This window comes from Porites lutea, chromosome 5, assembly GCF_958299795.1.
Source record: "Porites lutea chromosome 5, jaPorLute2.1, whole genome shotgun sequence".
Classification (NCBI taxonomy): domain Eukaryota; kingdom Metazoa; phylum Cnidaria; class Anthozoa; order Scleractinia; family Poritidae; genus Porites; species Porites lutea.
Window position 1 is genome coordinate 1,523,341 of NC_133205.1, and position 20,151 is coordinate 1,543,491.

Genomic DNA, 20,151 nt, shown 5'->3' on the forward strand with positions numbered 1-20,151 from the left:
AAATAGCCTACCCTTAACAACAGGTACTTTTAGCAGGCGCAAAATGTAGAACACAAAGTGCGAGACACAAACAAGATGTACAAAGTATTGGTGTTACTTCTCTGCCCACCAATTCGCCCACCATAGTCAGCATTGTTGACTAACAGGATTATCTTCAAACATAACCAACTAAGTAAATTTTCAGTAATTAACGCGATTTTATGGCGCTTGAATTGGCACAAAGTAGACTTTCATTGTGAACCCCTAAAGTTTAATTCTACAAAAACAGCAATCCATTTTGCAAAGTCTGAAGTTAAGAAACGAGACGGTTATCTTGTTTAATATCTCTCCTGTAGTTTAATATATGAACTTTACATTATCATAAAATACGCCTAACATTAAAATGAACAGCTACTGAGAATAAGACACTTTGTCCCAAATCGTTCCAAAATATCTGAGAATAATCTTGGGTTGAATCCAGCCTCCCCACTCCTCCAGCCCCCCCCCCTCCCTCCCCCTGCTCAATCTTGTGCTGTTATATTTAACATAATTGAACAACTGGTTACCTCAGATCGCTCATTATCAACTAAAAATAGCGTTTCACTGAACTATTCTACTTCATTTGCAACAACGCTAATAAAAATAATATCTAGTAGCTCAAGGTGAACGAACTTCCACAAAAGGCCAGGTGTCTAACTCCTCAAACTCACCTGATGAAAGGAGTGGCACGCTTGCACTGACTGACGGTAAAGTGCTTGGTGAAACCGATGCACTGACACTCAGTGATGGCGATAAACTTGGTGACGCACTAGCTGAAGCCGTGTATCTTGGAATTTTTCTTGTTGCAGCTGTGGAATATTTTTTAGATAGCGTGGTAGGGAGTTGAGGTTTATATTTGTCTCCTCAACTAACGGCGCTCTTATATTTTCTTCTAAAAGATTTGATATTCAAAATCGTTACAATGAACATCATCAGCCTGACGGGAAATTTGCCAACGAATTTATGACATGTCTTTTAGATCAACCGTAGCTACCTGTAACCTGTTAGCCGTGAAATCAGCCGTTTTCATCTATTGATATTTTTTTAGTCATCTCACTCATTGCAATTGTGATCGGAGCAAAAGTCAGTACAGTGGAACCTCACTATAACGAACCTCTATATAGCGAAGTCCTCGTGTCGGTATAACGAACGAATTTCTTTATTTGATATAGCGAAACCTCGTTACAGCGAGCAAATTTGGCCAGTCCCTTGGCCCCGCCTCCGTTATATCGAGGTTTGATGCCTAATGGCGGATGCCAGAAACACTTACTAAGGTGTATGTTATAACGCCCTTGGTTTAACGCGTCCCAAGAAACAACGATAACTCTATTTTAAGGCGTTTTCGACACCAAAGGAAAAGTTCAGAAGAAAATTAAGATAAACGTTGAAAATTTGCAACTTTTAAAATGGCTAGATTACTTGTTATTTTTTAAAATTCCTGGAAACTATACTGATATAACATATAGTAGCGCTAGCTTATCCTCGAACATGAATTGACACAGAGTAGACTTCCACTATGAAACCCTAAAGTTTAATATCTGTGAAAACAACCAATGGTGATAAACTTGGTGACGCACTAGCTGAAGCCCTGTAACTTGGACTGATTTTTCTTGTTGCAGCTGTGGAATTTTTTTAGATAGCGTGGTCAGTAGTTGAGGTTTATATTGTCTCCTCAACTAACGGCGCTCTGATGTTTTCTTCTAAAAGATTTGATATTCGAAATCGTTACAATGAACATCATCAGCATGGCGGCAAAATTGCCAACAAATTTATGACATCATCCGTAGCTACCTGTCACCTGTTAGCTGTGAAGTCAGCCGTTGTCATCTATCGATATTTGTTTTAGACAACTGCCTGATTGCAATTAGCAAATGTGGGTATACAGTGCATGGAACCTCGATATAACCGGCGAACCTCTATATAGCGAAGTCCTCGGCATAACGAACGAATTTCTTTACCCCAGTAATAGTAAAATATATCAAAAAGAACCTTAATATATAACGAAACTTCGTTACAGTGAACAAATTTTGCCAGTCCCTCGGCCCTTCGTTATATCGAGGTTTCAATCCCTGGCATGGCAGATGCCAGAAACACTTAGTAAGGTGTATTCAGACGACCTTGCTTTTACAGCGCGTCCCAAGCAAGAACGGTAACCCCATTTTTAGGCGTTTTTAACATGAAAGCAAGAGTTCACAAGAAGATATACGTTGAAAATTTGTTGTTGCGGGCGTCTTAATTAACCTATAATTTGTTTTTAATTAATCCCTGCAACTTTTTAAAATGGCTAGATTATATATCATTTTTAATATTCCTGGAAAATTATATACAATATATAGTGACTCTGGCTCATCCTCGAACCTTTACCTTGTGAAGTAAAGGCTACGTCGTAAAACGTTTCTACTTCATCCGGATTGAAATGATACGATCCTGCCAGGAATGAATGAGCAAAGTTGCTTTCAAAGCTGTAGCCGCTCGGCGGACTGTACGTGGAGCCGAGTTTTGAATAAGAATTGTGGGAATAAATATACAAGTCATAAACTCCAAAAATAGGACCAAAATTGTAACAGCTGTATATGGAATACAATTGGAGATACCCATACAATCCTGTCTGATTGAACTTTACAGGTGCCCATCCTGGCTTGTTAACCAGCGAGAACAAAAAGGCTTGTGAATCGTACTGATGGCCAACGCAACCAGAACCTAAACAAAGAATAGAAAGGCCAGCATGTTCACTAATGCGTTTTCCAAAACCTTCGGCGTTTTCGTGTTAATTAATAAACTCATCAAAAGCTCCGGGTCCACACATTCACCATTTTAAGTGTCCACCGTCTCAGCCATCGACAACGCATGTCTGGTGGTAAGGCCAGAAAACAGTTACTTAAATAAGTCAACTGAGATACTTACTCCATGATAAACTGGTGTAGCCTCCAAAGATATACTTTCCAACCTTTACAATAGTAATTGTTGGTCCTTTTTCGTCACATAAGGAATGGAATATATTGTTACCCCAGCCATCAAGTGATGCTCTCCAGCAGAGTTTCCAATCATTTTCACTTCTTCTGGGTTTTATCCAGTTGGTCAAGTTAGATAAGTATTCAGAATTATTTCCCACAATGACAGAATTATTTAAGCCAGTTACTAAAGTGGACAAAACAAAAACGATACCACAAAAATGTGTTAATAAAAAAAGATCATTGGATGCAGGCGCGGATCTGGGTTGACTGACCGATTTCGGCCGAGGGGGCATGCTTCTCCGGAAAAAAATTTGGATTTAACTCTCTAAAGCCCCCTCACTGAAATGTACTAATCATGGAGGTATGTATGGTGTGCATTAATTTGAAAACATTAGCGTAACATCAAAACAGTGAACGTTGTAACGCGGATTTTTGACCGGTTTGTAGGTTAGGTTCGTCTTGAAATTTAAAGGTGTTGCAGTGAATCAATCTTCATGAAAGTTTCAAACATTATTATATACATCGTGAAGATTTGGTGATGAGGTTTAAAAAGAATTCTGTCGAGCCGTTCAATATATAGAAAAGCAATAAAAGTCAACATTTTGAACAATAAAGTTGCACTTACACAAGTTAAGGTGGTGACAGAAAAGGTTAGTTTTCAAATTCGGAAAAGAAAATCTGGAAAATATACCAAAATTTCCTAGCATTGAAATATGATATTAAATTCTGACGCTATTTAAGATTAGTTTGAGTAGTTCAGAACTTTTTTACTACATAATTTATAACGGCTTTTGAAAATATAAGGTTTGAATTAAATTTACGTTTTGTTCCAATACAAACATACAGATTTTTTTACTTCTCACGGAGGTTGCTTGCTAAACAGCACACTTTAAGTTCCTAAAGTGGGATTTTCAGTAGCAGGAAAAGTCTAGATCGCGCAAAATTCGGCTTTTACCGATTTCAACGTTTTAATCATTGGTTTTTTGTAATAGTGATGTCGATTTTATTTATCGAACTAAATTTTAAGAAACTTCAATCCAAAATCAGTCCGTGGTGATAATGTCATAGCGATCGGACAAGTGAGGATTACTTTTAAGGCGTTTGAAAAATCTTGGCATGGTCTTCGAAAAACTGTATCGAAACACCTTAAACTGCAGCGTAAGATAGCTTAAGATTCTACGCCCGCCTTTAAAAGGTGCATGTACAGAGATACTTGTAGCGTTTCCTAATTATTAAAGAAGGCTGATATCAGAGTGTCTTTTTTTGGGTTTACTACAGCTCCGTAAACAAACATAACAAACGTTTAAGAGAAAAATACGAAAATAATAAATTGAGAACTACATGAATTTTAATATAAAACCGTTTAACCGATGAGAGGTATAGAAATAAAAGGGTAAAGTTCTTTTGGAATGGCGATAAACTTGGCGACGCCGTCGTTGAAGCCGTGTAACTTGGACTGATTGTTCAAGCTGAAGCTGTGGAAGTTTTTTAGATAGCGTTGTCAGTACTTGAGGTTTTTATATTGTCTCCTCATTTAACAGCGCGCTTATGTTTCCTTCTAGAAGATTTGAATTTCAAAATCGTTACAATGAATATCATGAGCCTGGCATGAAATTTTCCAACGAATTTATGACATCTTTTTTAGATCAACCGTAGCTACCTGTCACCTGTTAACCGTGAAGTCAGCCGTTGTCATCTATCAATATTTGTTTTAGAAATCGACCTGATTGCAGTCAAAGTGGGTAAAGTGCGGGAACCTCCGTATAAGTGTCACGAACCTCTATGTAGCGAAGTACTCGGCATAACGAACGAATTTCTTTAACCTAGTAATAGTAAAATATATGGAAAAGAACCTTGATGTATAACGAAACTTCGTTACAGCGAAGAATTTGGCCAGTCCCTTGACCCTAAAAAAGGGTTATATCGAGGTTTAATGCCTGGCATGACGGAGGCTAGAAACATTTAATAGGGTGTTAATTAACGGCCTTTAGTTGGTTTTACGCGTCCCAAGCAAGAACGGTAACCAATTTTAGGCGTTTATAATGACATGAAAGCAAAAGTTCTGAAGAAGATATACGTTGAAAATTTGTTGTTGAAATTAGTGTTTTGATCAATCCCTGAACTTTTTATAATTAGGATGGCTAGATTACTTATCAGTTTTTAAAATTCCTGGAAAAATTATATATAATATATAGTGACGCTAGCTCATCCTCGAACCTACCTTGTGATGTAAAGGCTGCGTCGTAAAACGTTTCTATTTCACCCGGATTGAAATAATACGATCCTGCCAGGAATGAATGAGTAAAGGTGCTACCATAGCTGTAGCCGCTCGGCGGACTGTACGTGTGGCCGAGATTTGTGTAAAATGAATTGTATCTAGGAGAGATTCGCAAGTCATGACCTCCTCCAAAAGTAGGACCAGAGTAACATCTGTATATGGATTCGGACAGTGAGCCGTACCGCTGATCGAACTTTACAGGTGCCCATCCTGGCTTGTTTACCAGGGAGAACAAAAAGGCTTGTGAATCGTACTGATGGCCAAAGCAACCAGAACCTAAATAAAGAATAGAAAGAATCCAACAAAACGTCACTGTAAGGCCAGCATGTTCATTAATGCGTTTCCCAAAACCTTAAGCGTTTTCGTATTAATATAAACTCATCAAAAGCTCCGGGTCCACACATTCATCATTTTAAGCGTCCACCGTCTCAGCCATCGACAACGCATGTCTGGTGGTAAATTTTCGTTCCCAGCCGGGCCTATCCTTGGAAGTGATGTTTTTAATTTTACCGCGTTGTTGTTTGTTAATGCATGCAGCCAGGTCATGTATGGTAACTGGCAGTATTTTCCGTCAGCGTTTTCGAAAATCTTTGATGGCTTTCCACAATAACGCGATCTAAACCTAATTCGTTACCCAAGGATCCTACATTCGAGAATCGGGTTTCGAATGCCTTCAACTAATAAAACTTCTATTTTTGATCGTTCAACTTGGACCAAGGCCAAAACGTATAAAAATGCATGTGCCAGTTTGAACAAATGATAACTTTAGGAAAAAGAAAAATGAAACGTCAAATAAATAGTACAACTGAAATGTGATAATCTAGACACTTTTAAACACGCAAACTAAGACTAGAATACTTACTCCATGATAAACTGGTGTAACCTCCAAAGATATACTTTCCAACCTTTACAATAGTAACTGTTGGTCCTTTCTCGTCACATAGGGAATGGAATCGACTGCTATCCCAGCCATCACGTGATGCTCTCCAGCAGAGTTTCCAATCACTGTCACTCTTAATAGGTTTTATCCAGTTGGTCAAGTTAGACAAGTATTCAGAATCATTTCCCACAATGACAGAATTCTTTAAGCCAGGTACTAAAGTCGACAAAACAAAAACAGCATCACAAAGTGTGTTTAATAAAAAAAAGATCATTGGATGCAGGCGCGGAAATAGGTCGGACTGACCGATTTCCTGAACGAGCGCCAAGGGGGCATGCTTTTCCGGAAAAAAGTTTTGGATTTTAACTTCTTAAAGTCCCCTCACTGAAATGTACTAATCATGGAGGTATGTATGGTGGGCATTAATTTGGAAACATTAGCATAACGTCGAAACAGTGAATGTTGTAACGCGGATTTTTGACCGGTTTGTAGGTTAGGTAATCGTCTTGAAACTTAAAGGTATTGCAGTGAATCAATCTTCATGAAAGTTTCAGACATTATTATATACATCGTGAACATCTTTTGATAAGGTTTAAAAAGAATTCTGTCGAGCTGTTCTATATATAAAAAAGCAATAAAAGTCAACATTTAGAACAATAAAGTTGGTGACTTACACAGGTGGTGACAAAAAAGGTTAGTTTTCAAATTAGCAAGAAAGAAAATCTGGAAAATACGCCAAAATTTCCTATCATCGAAATATGATATTAAATTCTGACGCTATTTAAGACTAGTTTGAGTAATTCAGAATTTTTTACTACATAATTTATAACGGCTATTGAAAATATAAGGTTTGAATTAAATTTACGTTTTGTTCCAATCCAAAATTATACAGACAAAACTGTATCGAAACACCTTAAACTGCAACGTAAGATAGCTTAAGATTGTACGCCCGCCCTTAACAGGTGCATGTACTGAGATACTTGTAGCGTTTGCTAATTATTAAAGAAGGCTGATATCAGAGTGTCTTTTTTTTTTGTTTTCTACAGGTCCGTAAACAAACATAACTAACGTCATGGAGGCGCATTAGAGAAAAATACGAAAATAATAAATTGAGAACTACATAAATTTTTGTATAAAACCGTTTAACCGATGAGAGGTATAAAAATAAAAGGGTAAAGTTCTTTTGGAATGAATGTCTAAACCAGAAGTCAGCGACGAAAATCATTGGGTGTAGAAAGTGTAAACTTTGCATGGACGTTTTAAACGAAATGAGTCACGTACGGACTAACATTTTTAGATTGGTTACCTGCTAATACAACTCTGTAGCAAAGGCCAGTTATGAGGATTCCAAGTGCCAATCTGAAGAACCCGAAAATACTGAACATAGACGTGGATCAAATCTGTTGTTCTTTAAACTGTCCAGAGTGTTCAGTATGGTAAGGGAAGCAGCCGGGCGGGGAAGTACCGTGTTGTTAGGTAGAAAGTGAATGCAAATTGAAATAGTAACCAACTCTACCCGATGGTTGTCAATTATATATAAATTATTTAACAAAAACTGCTTTGGCTGTCATGAGCAAAAAAGTCGATATCACGATGCTCAGTTGAGTTTTACAAGTCAAGCAGTTTTACCTGATTAAGTGGTAATGACGATTTATTTTTTAAATAATAACAATAAAAAAAAGACTCGTTTTAATTGATAGAGAAATAGCAGAAGACATTCAGAAATTAGTTACACCCTCTAAAATAGACAGAGCATTCACTGCGCGCCATTTTCATCAACATAAATATTATTGGCCAGTTCCTGTTCTTAGATACTTAGTCTCCTTTTGAAAATGGGCAAAGACCGAAAAGTTTGAAACCCGTTTTGAAAATGTTAGACAAGAATTGCATGAATTTTTAATAACTTTTTCTCCCTAAGCTCGGCACATTAACACTGACCACAGCTTCCTTTGACGTTTTCCAAGATTGATTTATCCTAATTCTTGATAGAAGTATTTACAGCATTGAAAGAATTAGCCTAGGGAATTTACCTATAAAAAATATTGATATTTGTCATACATTATTCACTTCCACATTTCCAGCATCAAATAAATGGATGAGCGATAATTTCAGAGTACCGGTTTCTTGATAAGCTTTCTTGATAAGTCAGTGTTAAAGATATTTAAAGCACAGTACCAGTGCTAGCCTCCCCGCAGACGTCCTTTGGGGTTCGTTTGTCACGCACTCATTTCTCCCCCACGGACGTCTGCTAAACACAGCCGACATTTACGTTCTGGATTGTTTGAATAAGCCAATAAGCGGTTAGTTATTGTGTCACGATCAGCCAATCACGTGCTGTGATATAAGTGATGTCTCCGTATTCTCAAGAGAATTATTTATTTGCACGGCTATCTTCTACCTGAGACGACTCAAACGTTTTGAAAAAATCACAGAAACGATGCAATATAGCTGCAGTCAGCTGTATATTTCTTTCGGAAGTTGTGACTATAAAATAATCCGTGCTTTTCTTTGAAAGACTTCAGACAACAGTCTCCCACACGAGCGCGGAGCGGTTTTCAGCGCGGTCGAAAACAATAATTACTATTAACTCTGTATATATTCGAAGTATTAAGAAAAGAGAACTTGTAAACGTGTGTAGGGAAGATATTCAAAGCATTCTTCGAAAACAAAAGCCGTTTCCTTTTTTGCGAAATGTAATTCCACCAAGGAGGTCACAGGTCGCGGACCAAGGACCAGTACGCAAAATTTGGTTATATTTTTTCAGGAGTCGGTAAAACAAAAAATTCGAAGTCTACAGCAATGTGCTTCCAACGGCAGAAAAAGGTTTATCTGAAAACTTGTTCTGCAAAAAGGCACGTCCTCCCGTTGCGTTTTATTTATTCACAAGCTAAGTAAACATGACCACGATGCCACCGAGTCCAAACTTCAAGCTAGAACGACAAATTAACCTACCTGTCAACAAACTTTAATCTCGCTCCTTCAAAGAAAGAAAGAATGCTTATAATCAATAAATCATTGAACCTTTCACTGTTCATTGTATTTTATTTCTCGACGGGAAAGTTGCCGACCAAGGACCACATACTAACTGTACAAGTCACTCGCTAACATTTCCTCCACCGATCGATCTTCAACCAAGCTTCTGGGCTTCCGTAAACAACAGAGAAAGTGCCTCTCTCGACAACCCTCATATTCTCTTTGCTAATATCACTGAGCGTTACAGCAGGAATACCAATATTTTCCAGCTTTGTCAGCTTTGTAGATTGATCTTTCAAGATTTACCAGGGGAGAAACAACAACAACAATAATGTCCAGTAGTTCCACGCACTGTGTCGCAAACAAGCAGCAAAGCTTGATAGATAAGGGATTTGCCAAATCCCGTCGGCAAAAATATGAACTCATCGGTCTTCGCTATAAAATTTGCAGGATAGCTTCTCTCTGATACTTGTTTAACTCTGTATTAATTACAAATTTCTCGCACACTCGATCAAAAGCCTCACTGATCGTGCGAATCTTAACAAGCGGCTCGGGTTACGTTTTACAAAAATCCGTAAACGGCCTGTGATTGGTGAACGTAAATGTCGGCTGTGTTTAGCAGACGTCCGTGGGGGAGAAATGAATGCGTGACAAACGAACCCCAAAGGACGTCTGCGGGGAGGCTATACCAGTGCCTGATCTGTGAAGAATTACGCGCTCGGTCATGGTGAAGGAGCGAAGCACCTTTCCTTGCTTTAGAACCAGCAACGTATTTTTGTGGTCATACACTTAAGTGTGGAACAGCAGATAATTTATAAAATATAAACGAACCCCTGTTCAAATAATGACGTGCTCCTTCGTTTTTTGAAAATTGTCACCCGCTTTGAACAATGGGAAGGGTCTGCATAAATTTAGCATAAAGGAATAATACATGGCTCGGTAAGCTGGCATATCGATCGAGTTTGTATTCTCAACTAGACTCCTAGTGCGTCGCCTGGTTATCAGCGTGAAATAAGTTCAGTAATTCTACAACAGCTGTTGGTTCATAATACTGCATCCAAAATTAATTAAAAGTAATTATCGGAGTTTCTAATGTATAACGGTAGCTTGTTTCACAGCTTGCTAAGCTAGCTGTAAATGAAAAGAATTTATGCATCCACTCAGAGTTAAAATAAGGCTGTACCAATTTAATTACTTCCCTAATCCTTTGATTATAACGTACATCCCTTAAATTCAAAACATCGCCCAAGTTATTTGGATCTATTAAGTTAAGACATTTACAAATCAATTCCGGAGCTTAGTAATAGCGAGGTGTTTCAAAGTACTCATACCTACGAGATTCAAGTGTTATTAATTGAGAGTAAATTTTGTTTGAACCATGTAGGTAACGAGGGCAAGTTCTTATTGACCATGAACTGTAGAGCTAAAGACCAAGTGTCAGAATTATACCCGGTGGTGTCATCGGCATATAGTCTTAGTGCCATGTTCGAGACACTGTAGTTCACATCGTTCATGTGTATGTTAAACAATAATGGACCAAGCAGAGGTCCCTGGGCAACACCTGCTTTGACACATTTCTATTCAGAACAAATACCCTCAATCTTTACACTTTGGCGACGTTCCTACAAATTAGATTGGTAGCGGTAGAGCAAAAACCGTAGGCTTTTAGTTTAGCCAACAAGAAGTTGTGGTTGACATTATCAAATGCTTTGCTGAGGTCCACTGCAACAACAGCACGCCAGCCCTGTGTCATCTTTAAACTGATAGCAGTAGAGCAGGAATGACCCTTTAGAAAACCGGAGAGCTTTTGAGAAAGCAAAAGAGCTATTGCAGCATACATCTGATCAAAAATAGTGTTCTCAAAAACTCTTGAAAACGAAGTCAGATGGATAACGGGCAATAATTGAGCACGACAAGAAAGAGCACTGCCCGCAGTTTTCCTAGATAAGCAATCAAGCTACCAAGCATTGCTGGACAAAAGTGACCTAACGACTCTTCAGAACAGAAGACTGCAAGATATTGCTATCCTTATGTATAAGGTGAAACACAAACTATGCCCCATCAAAATATCCGAGCTATTTCACGCGCATTGCTCACCCTACAACGAGGACGGCAGAGTTCGCCATTCCCAGATTTAGGACCAATAAATATGGTAAACCATATCTCACCTACCTGGGACCAAAGTTGTGGAATAAGCTACCAAGCGAAATCAGAACTCTCCCATCATTATTTAGTTTCAAAAATTGTATTCGTAAATTTGATCTAGGTGTAATGATAGACGACGACAATTGCATCCTTTGTAATTCTTAATCTTTTTAAATCAATTATTTCATTAGTTGATAGTTAGTAGGTTTTTAACTATATTATATTGTTAGGTAACTATATTATATTGTTAGGTGTCCCCAATTAGTAGAGGGGTTCTTAACCCCATCGGCTAGACATTCCAAGACACATTAATAAAGTTTATGTATGTATGTATGTATGTATGTATGTATGTATGTATGTATGTATGTGTGTATGTATGTATGTATGTATGTATGTATGTATGTATGTATGTATGTATGTATGTATGTATGTGTGTGTGTATGTATGTATGTATGGATTCTTCAGATTTGCTGCCTTTTTTGTGCACATGGATGATATTACTGCGCTTCCACTCAGTGGGTATTGACTGAACCGAGATGAAATAATTGATGAGACGAGTTTCTCCAACTGTATAAATGCTCGGCGCAAATAGGCGTAGTAGGCGTGAAGAGAGCTTGTCCATACCGACCGACTTCCCGGGATCTAGGTTTATTAAGATGTTTTTAACGTATTCATTGCCAACTGTGTTGAATGAAAGCACCATCCATTATTGACATTTCACTGGAGCGGGCGTCTAGATCGCCGCCTTTCAGAGAAATTTGAAAGGATGGCACAAGGGGCCATTGACCTATATTTGCGAGTGCTAAAGGAAAGCAACTAAAGTAGGTTTGACAGCTACAGTGTCAGAATAGTGTATTGATCATATCCAATATTACCTTTCGGGATTATTACTTGGACATTTTAGTTTTCCGACAACATTTCTCGAAATGGCTGTATATACCTTGAGTTAGTGGTTAACTTTAGGACTACATTATTACTGCATCTTTTACTAAGTCAGGTCTACTTAAGAGAAAAACGAAGTGATTACTAAGCTTTTCTTGCATTCGGTGGCATGGCGATTTCCTCTTTATTTTATTTGCTGTTACACTGGTGGCACATAAGCCACACGAGGACAACGTATCCGCCGTTATATCGACCCACTCAATGTTAAAAATTAAAACATTTATCCAAAATGACATGCCAGTGGAGGGCTGGTTATGATGGAGATCTTGGCGACGTTATCCCACCCATACATTTAATTTCTCAAAACCCAGCTATAAGAACTTTTCACTAAGAACGGAAAATTGTGCACTGATCATAAGACAAACTTAAGGCAAGGGACACACATGCACCGACACCTTGCCTGGCTAGTACCACCGCATGCGCATAGCCTTATCATCCGAGCAATGGCAGTCATGGAAAGCTGTTTCACTCTTATTGGGGCTCATTAGCATAGCATAGCGATCGGGTTTAAGAAAGGGGAAAACTTTTGTTTCATAGACCCTTTACTGCCTAGACGAGTGCAAAGCACTGGTGAAGCGCCAGCTCCACACAACACATGTGGGAGCTGTTGGCTGGGAACTGCAGGGCAGTTCTCCCACGGCATGCGCGGGGAAGCCGGATCGGGAGTTACCCTGATCTTTGAGCAAGTAAATTTAATAACGGAATGGTTAAAGCACCGGACTTGCAATTCGGAGGCGCCGAGTACAAGTCCCGCTCCGACCGCTAGCTGGATTTGTTCTCTGTTGTCCCAAGTTCAAATCCTCGGCCATGTTTGTGAATAGCCAGCTGGTTTGCCTCCGGCCAGTTGGGATTCTTAACCCTGTTAAGTTTGATTTGAATTATTTGTGTCAGGCATTTGCTTAGCCTCCCCGCAGACGTCCGTTGGGGTTCGTTTGTCACGCATTCATTTCCCCAACGGACGTCTGCGGGAAGGCTAGCATTTGCTCGGCCCCACTAGCATTAGTGCTATAAATAATGCTTAGGGTAAATAAAGGAATTATAGTTATAGACAAACTTAAAGCAAGGTGCATACATATACCAACCCACGGCCTAGCCAGTACCTCACGCATACGCATAGACTTATCACCCGGGCAGTGGAAGCCATGGACAGCTGTTTCGCCCTTATTGGGGCTCATCAGCATAGCATAGCTGTCGGGTCAATGAACGTGGAAAGCCCGTGTTTCAAAGACCCTCTACTACCGAGGCGAGTGCAAAGCACTGGTCAGGCCGTGGGTTGGTGTATGTGTTCCCTTTGCTTTAAGTTTGCTTAGATCATGACCCTTACTGACATCGTAACTACTTCCATACTAATAGTAGCAACACGACTCAAGTTGAACCTTAACGGCTAGTTTATCCTATAAACAAAATTAGTGTTCTCCTTTCCCACTCCAAATCCTCCGTTTTTGTCAATCCAATAACAACCGTCTTCGTTCTCGCCATGTTTGGCATAAGTTGCCGAGGCATTATTTCCAGAGTAACACTCTCCGTAATCCTGGACAGCAAAGTAGTGGTAACCTTTATTGTAGGCCACTTGTCCGCACTGGTGTATTGTCTCATCTAATTGTGTCAAGTCTATCTCAGGGGGTTTTCGGAAGTTAGCATAGTAATCTGGTAAGGCGCGATCGTTCTTTTTGTCATGATAGCATCCAACTGGCGTGAGATCAGGCAAGTGATCTAGCAAGGAATTAAGAAGGTGATTAATTCAGAAAGAGTAGAAACACATTGATTGTACCTTCAAGTGGGGGAATCAGTGATTGGATATATATTGGTAAAGTATCTTAAGCTTCTTACAGTACAGAGCCTAGATAGCACGTCTTAACATACTCTAGTTTTTTCCCTTTTTTTGTTGTGTTGTGTTATTTGTTATTATGTCATACACTTGGAGTCTGGCTGTCGCAAGGACTTCCACTAACTCTGTAGGTTTGTCACATTGTATCTACTCCTGAGACAGTAATATAACAGACAGTAACTAATTGGACGCCCTTCGAGTCTGTGTGAAACCTCCCCCCGGCCATCATCCGATTTTTCAACTGCAACTAATAAGCCAGACATGCTGACGTCATTCGGTTCAGACTTAAGCCCTCATGTCTTCATAAATAAATGTAAAATTTAAAAAAGCCCTAAGGTTTGCAGCGATTTTTTACTCCTAATTCCACTTCTACTTACACCTTCTTTGGCCCGCGGATACTGGGATGCAATATCCTCTCGCTTAGTTTTAATTTTCGAGGCTTTCGGTGCTGAGCTGTCTCTTTAATACTTCAAGTTGTTAGCTCTCCCAAGAACCACCCTTTATATTTAGCAGAATATCGATTGAACGATTGAAGAATAACGTAAAAGTAACACTCAGTACTGACCTAAGGAATACACGAACATACTATCTCCCTTGCCGATACCGTCTTCACACTCCGCGTCTTTCGTATCATTGATGTAGTATCTGTTTTGAGTGTCTGCTCCAGATAGGCACAAACTATTGTTCCCCAACGCGAACATCTTGTAATGTTTGCCATGAGCCAACTCAGCGCACTTTTCCACTACATCGTAAGCGTCAGTTTTTGAGTTTATCTCTTCTGCAAAATCACCTAGTTCCTCCTCGAGATTGTCAGCACCTGTAAAGCATGCCACTGGATGTGGAACTACCACCCTCTCAATAAAAGGATTTGAGTAAATTGTTACAATGCAGGGATCTGGAAAATAACAAACACAAAAGCAGGCATAAAATCCGAGATTTATATCATAAACAACAGTCATTTTTAGTAGGCGCGAAATGTAGAGCACAAAGCGAAGGCACAAAGTAATTCGCCCACAATAGTCAGCATTGTTGACTAACAGGATTATCCACAAATTAACCGACCAAATAAATTTTAAGTCATAACGCGATTTTATGGCGCTTGAATTGACGCAGAGTAGACTTTCATTGTGAACCCCTAAAGTTTAATTCTACAAAAACAGCAATCCATTTTGCAAAGTCTGAAGTTAAGGAACGAGACGGTTATCCTGTTAAATATCTCTCCTGCAGGTCAAATATATGAACTTAAAACTATCATAAAATATGCCTATTAAACATTAAAACGAACAGCTACTGAGAATAAGAGGTTTTGTCTCAAAATCGTTTCAAAATATCTGAGAATAACGTTTAGTTGAATCCAGCCTCCGTACTCCTCCAGCCCTCCCCCACCCCCCAACCTGTAAGCCTTAGGGAAATCCTGCTCAAACTTGTGCTTTATACTTAACATCATTGAACAACTGGTTACCTCAGGTCGCCCATTATGAACTAAAAATAGCGTTTCACTGAACTTCTCTACTTCATTTTCAACAACGCTTATAAAAATAGTTTCTAGTAACTCGCTCAATTAAACGAGCTTCCACAGAAGGCGAGATATCTAACTCCTCAAACTCACCTGATGAAAGAATTGGCACACTTGCACTAACTGACGGTGAAGTGCTTGGTGAAACCGCCGCACTAGCACTTACCGATGGCGATAAACTTGGCGACGCACTAGTTGAAGCCGTGTAACCTGGATTGATTGTTCTTGGTGAAGCTGTGGAATTTTTTTAGATAGCGTGTGGTCAGTACTAATAATAGGGAACTTAAGAACCACGACGAAGTTCACGACGACGACGTCTGTTGACTGGGAGAAGACTGGAACGAGAACGTCAGTTTCGGCGGGAAAAAGGAAACTTAAGATGCAGTCGATCGGTAGGTCGACGACGACGACGACACTGAATGTAAACACAGATGTAAAACTGTGATGTTCGTTCGCAACAAAGTTTTTCGCAATGGCGTCTTTCAAAACAATGCAAGATCGTATTTGTTCAAGCCGTACGTCTAATTTCATTGGCGAGGAAAAATTTTTTGTGTTGTCTGACCTTTTAGAGTGGAAATACACCTACTTTCCGTACGAAATTATTCAACTTTCAACTTGAATGAGATGACCGAGTCCAGTGTCTGTCAGAGTTTAGATTTCGAAAAAGAGACATTCTGATGTGATAGCTGTTTTCCATATAAAGTTTATTTCCTCTATATTAAAGATATATGATTTGCCTTACCTAAATACGTACAAATAAATTTATCACAATTCACTTACGAGTTCGCTCGCTCGGCCTCCTCAGCTGTTGTCATTCTTCAAAGTAAAATCAATTCATTACTCGAATTTTCAATCAACATCGCTTGTTAGAAGAAAGGAACGATACCTGGATTTAGGAGGATAAGAAAATGTAAAGGCCTTCAAAAATCGCTTAAAACAGTGGATTTATACCTGCCGAAGCTTGTGGATTGCAGGACGACGTGATTCTACTTTGTTTGGCGTCGTCGACGACACCACGACGACGAAATTTACTGGTCGCGCTTGCGCAGTACAGTGTAACTCACTTCCGGTCGTCGTCGACCAAGCCGTCGTCGTGGTTCTTAAGTTCCCTAATGTCTCCTCAACTAACGGCGCGCTTATGTTTCCTTCTAGAAGACTTGAAATTCAAAATCGTTACAATTGATATCGTGGGCCTGGCGCGAAATTTTCCAACGAATTTAGGACATCTTTTTTAGATCAATCGTAGCTACTTGTAACTGTTAGCCGTGAAGTCAGCCGTTGTCATGTATTGATACTCTTTTTAGTCATCTCCCTGATTGCAGTTAGTAAAAGTGGGTAAAGTGGAACCTCGATAGAACGAACCTCTAGATAACGAAGACCTCGGTATAATGAACGAATTTGTTTACCCCAGTAATAGTAAAATATATAAAAAAGAACCTTAATATACAACGAAACCTAGTTATATCGAGTTTTAAATTCTTGGCATGGCGGATGCCAGAAACACTTACTACCGGTATTTAACGACCTTGGTTTTACGCGTCCGAAACAAGAAAGCAAACCCCAATTTTTAGGGGTTTTTAACATGAAAACAAAAGTTCAGAAAAAGATATACGTTGAAAATTTGTTGTCGCGAGCGTCTTTTAGTGTTTTTATTAATCCTTGCAACTTTTTACAATGGCTAGATTACTTATATTTTTTAAAATTCCTGGTAAACTATATATAACATATAATTATGCTAGCTAATCCTCAAACCTACCTTTTGATGTAAAGGCTACGTCGTAAAACGTTTCTATCACTTCCGGATCGAAATTATACGATCCTGCCAGGAATGATCGGGCAAAGGCGCTTTGATAGCTTTTGCCTCTCGGCGGACTGTACGTGTAGCCGAGATCTGAATTAGAACTGTGTGGAGAGCGGTCCAGTTTAATTTTCAAGTCATGTTGTGCTCCTCCAAAACTAGGACCAAGATTGTAACAGCTGTACGTGGAATGCGATCTGTGATAGCTGTGCACCCCAGTCTGATTCAACTTTACAGGTGCCCATCCTGGCATGTTTACCAGCGAGAACAAGAAGGCCTGTGAATCATACTGATAGCCAGCGCAACCAGAACCTAAATAATTGAAATTTATGAAAGAAATAAATGATTTTATGCTTAATGTGACTGGTTAATGTGTCATTTCTCCAGCTACCGGTAAAAAACGGTATCTCTCTTGTGGTTTTATTGCTATCAATTATTAGTCGCGTGTTTTACTTGATCCTTGTTAAGTTATTTACAATTGTTTATATAATAATATACGTCAAGGTACTCCCTTGGGTCTAGCCATAGAGATGAACTAATTTGTATTCAACTTTGGGCTTGTTAACCCGCATAATTAACTGACTAACGCTAACGGCGCGTGAATTGACAAGACCATAAGTTCATGAAGCGCTGAGTTTCCTCGAGATAGAACGGAGAAACGCTTTTGTAATGGTGAGTCAAAATTGAAATAGAGAGTTTTCAGCTCCGCTTTGTGTATGTGTGTCGATGTGTGTGTGTGTTTTGTTTATATATCCGATTTTTAGCGCTAAATAAGAAGACATGTGTTGCTAGGCGATCGCACCTCTTATTCCTATCTTTTTTAAATAGATGTTCCACTTATTCGTTACTAGAATGGAGTTTATTCAAGAACCAAAAGAGTTAGGGTTAACTTTAGGATCACCTGTTGTTTTCCATAGAATTTTTATACCCTGTGCATACTTTCTACAGAGTCAAGTAAACAAAGATTGACATTTTTGCTTGATAAGCAGTTCTTCGCTTCGCTGAGCTTCGACCTCGTTTTCATGTTTTGCCCGAAAAATTAATACGATTTCGCTTTCGCTTAACCTCCTTTTCCCTTCTTTTGAAGTAAAGATTGTTCAGTTAACCTCCGTGTCTTGGTTTTGTTTATAACCGATTTTTAGTGAAAATAATTTATTTAGTGATAAATTGATTAGATAAATAAAAAAAATAAAGACTTTCATTTAGTATAATCTGCAAAGGAAACACGTTCAAAATTTGCCCGCTTTTATTTTGAACACATGACAGTTTCTACAAAGCAAACAATATCTAATCAGAAGACTATAGCAAATAGCTAATTGCACAAAAATCACTTTTCTGTTTATAGATTATGATCTCAACATTTTTTGATGACGTCAACTCTAGGAAATTCTGACGTCACTTGCTCCTTGCCAGCTATAAATAAACTATGATATCATCCTATCTATATGACATGCATGACGTCAGCCAGCTAAAAATAAACAATGACATCATCCTATCTTAATAGCATGCTTGACGTCATCGGCATTAATTTAAAGTTGACATCATCCTATCTTAATGAGATGCATGACGTCATCTGTGTTAATTTATACCGCACAAAAAGTTAATTAAATCCGCAAAGAAAAGGAGTAACCGGTGCCTCCCTTACTACTCTGCCATCCGGCCATTATATGACTTTGTGTGTTTTCTAGACGTGAACGCGAGGCACAAAGCCTCTCTGCTTACCGCTACAAGAAAGTTCGAAAAAAATTTTCCCTCCCTTCCCTCCCCTTTTGCTCCACTTCCTAGCTTTACTCCCCACTTATTATAAATGACAGGAGTAAACGGCTACTCTCGTGGCCAAATTCAAGTTACATTATTTGGTATCCCAGCAAACAGAGCTCACCCAAAGCGAGACTCCGCCAACAGCAATTACTGGGTCAGTAATTACTATCTAAAGGAACATGAAGCATAAAGAAAAGAAAAATTCAACAAAACGTCTCTGTGAGACCAGCATGTTCACTAATGCGTTTCACAAAACCTTCCGTGTCTTCAATTCATGTTAATATAAACTCATCAAAAGCTCCGGGTCCCGGCACATATTCATTTTTAGCGTCCACACCCAGCCATCGAAAATGCATCAGTGTTTGGTGGTAAATTTTCGTTTCCATACAGCTGGCCTATCTTTGGAAGAGTTGTTTTTAATTTTACCGCGTTGTTGTCTGGTAATGCATGGAGCCAGGTCATGTATGATAACCGGCAGTTATATGCCGTCAGCGTTTTCGAAAATCTTTGATTACAGCTTTTCACAATAACGCGATAAACCTCCGTAACCCAAGGATCCTACATTCGAGAATGGTTTCAAATGCCTTCAATTAAACTTCTTCTTTTGATCGTTCAACTTGGACCAAGGCCAAAACGTATAAAAAAAGAATGTGTCAGTTTGAACAAATGATAAGTTTAGGATAAAGAAAAATGAAACGTCAAATAAATGGTCATATGCAACTGAAAATGTTCAGTTTATATGACAATCCAGAAACTTTTAAAGACGCAAACTAAGACTAAAATACTTACCAGCTGACTTTTTCCAAGATAGACTGGTGTAGCCTCCAAAGATATACCTTCCAACCTTTACTATAGTAATTGTTGGTCCTTTTTCGTCACATAGGGAATGGAATTTATTGTTATCCAAGTCATCACGTGATGCTCTCCAGCAGAGTTCCCAATCATTTTCACTTCTTCTAGGGTTTATCCAGTTGGTCAAGTTAGACAAGTATTCAGAATTATCTCCCACAATGACAGAATTCTTTAAGCCAGTTACTAAAGTTGACAAAACGAAAACA

General features: G+C 39.0%; 1 protein-coding gene across 1 annotated transcript in view; it reads right to left on the reverse strand.

Moving 5' to 3' along the window:
* The window catches only part of LOC140936774 (uncharacterized), a 48,876-nt gene that overhangs the window by 9,514 nt on the left and 19,211 nt on the right, over window positions 1–20,151 (reverse strand). The window contains exons 28-38 of the mRNA XM_073386262.1: window positions 19,883–20,128; window positions 17,291–17,644; window positions 15,628–15,768; window positions 14,584–15,051; window positions 13,593–13,903; window positions 12,737–12,866; window positions 6,113–6,346; window positions 5,194–5,526; window positions 2,923–3,156; window positions 2,383–2,718; window positions 690–827 (exon numbers count right to left, since the gene is read on the reverse strand). Of these exons, the coding sequence (XP_073242363.1) occupies window positions 690–827; window positions 2,383–2,718; window positions 2,923–3,156; window positions 5,194–5,526; window positions 6,113–6,346; window positions 12,737–12,866; window positions 13,593–13,903; window positions 14,584–15,051; window positions 15,628–15,768; window positions 17,291–17,644; window positions 19,883–20,128 (2,925 nt within the window). The remainder of the gene's footprint in view (window positions 1–689; window positions 828–2,382; window positions 2,719–2,922; window positions 3,157–5,193; window positions 5,527–6,112; window positions 6,347–12,736; window positions 12,867–13,592; window positions 13,904–14,583; window positions 15,052–15,627; window positions 15,769–17,290; window positions 17,645–19,882; window positions 20,129–20,151) is intronic.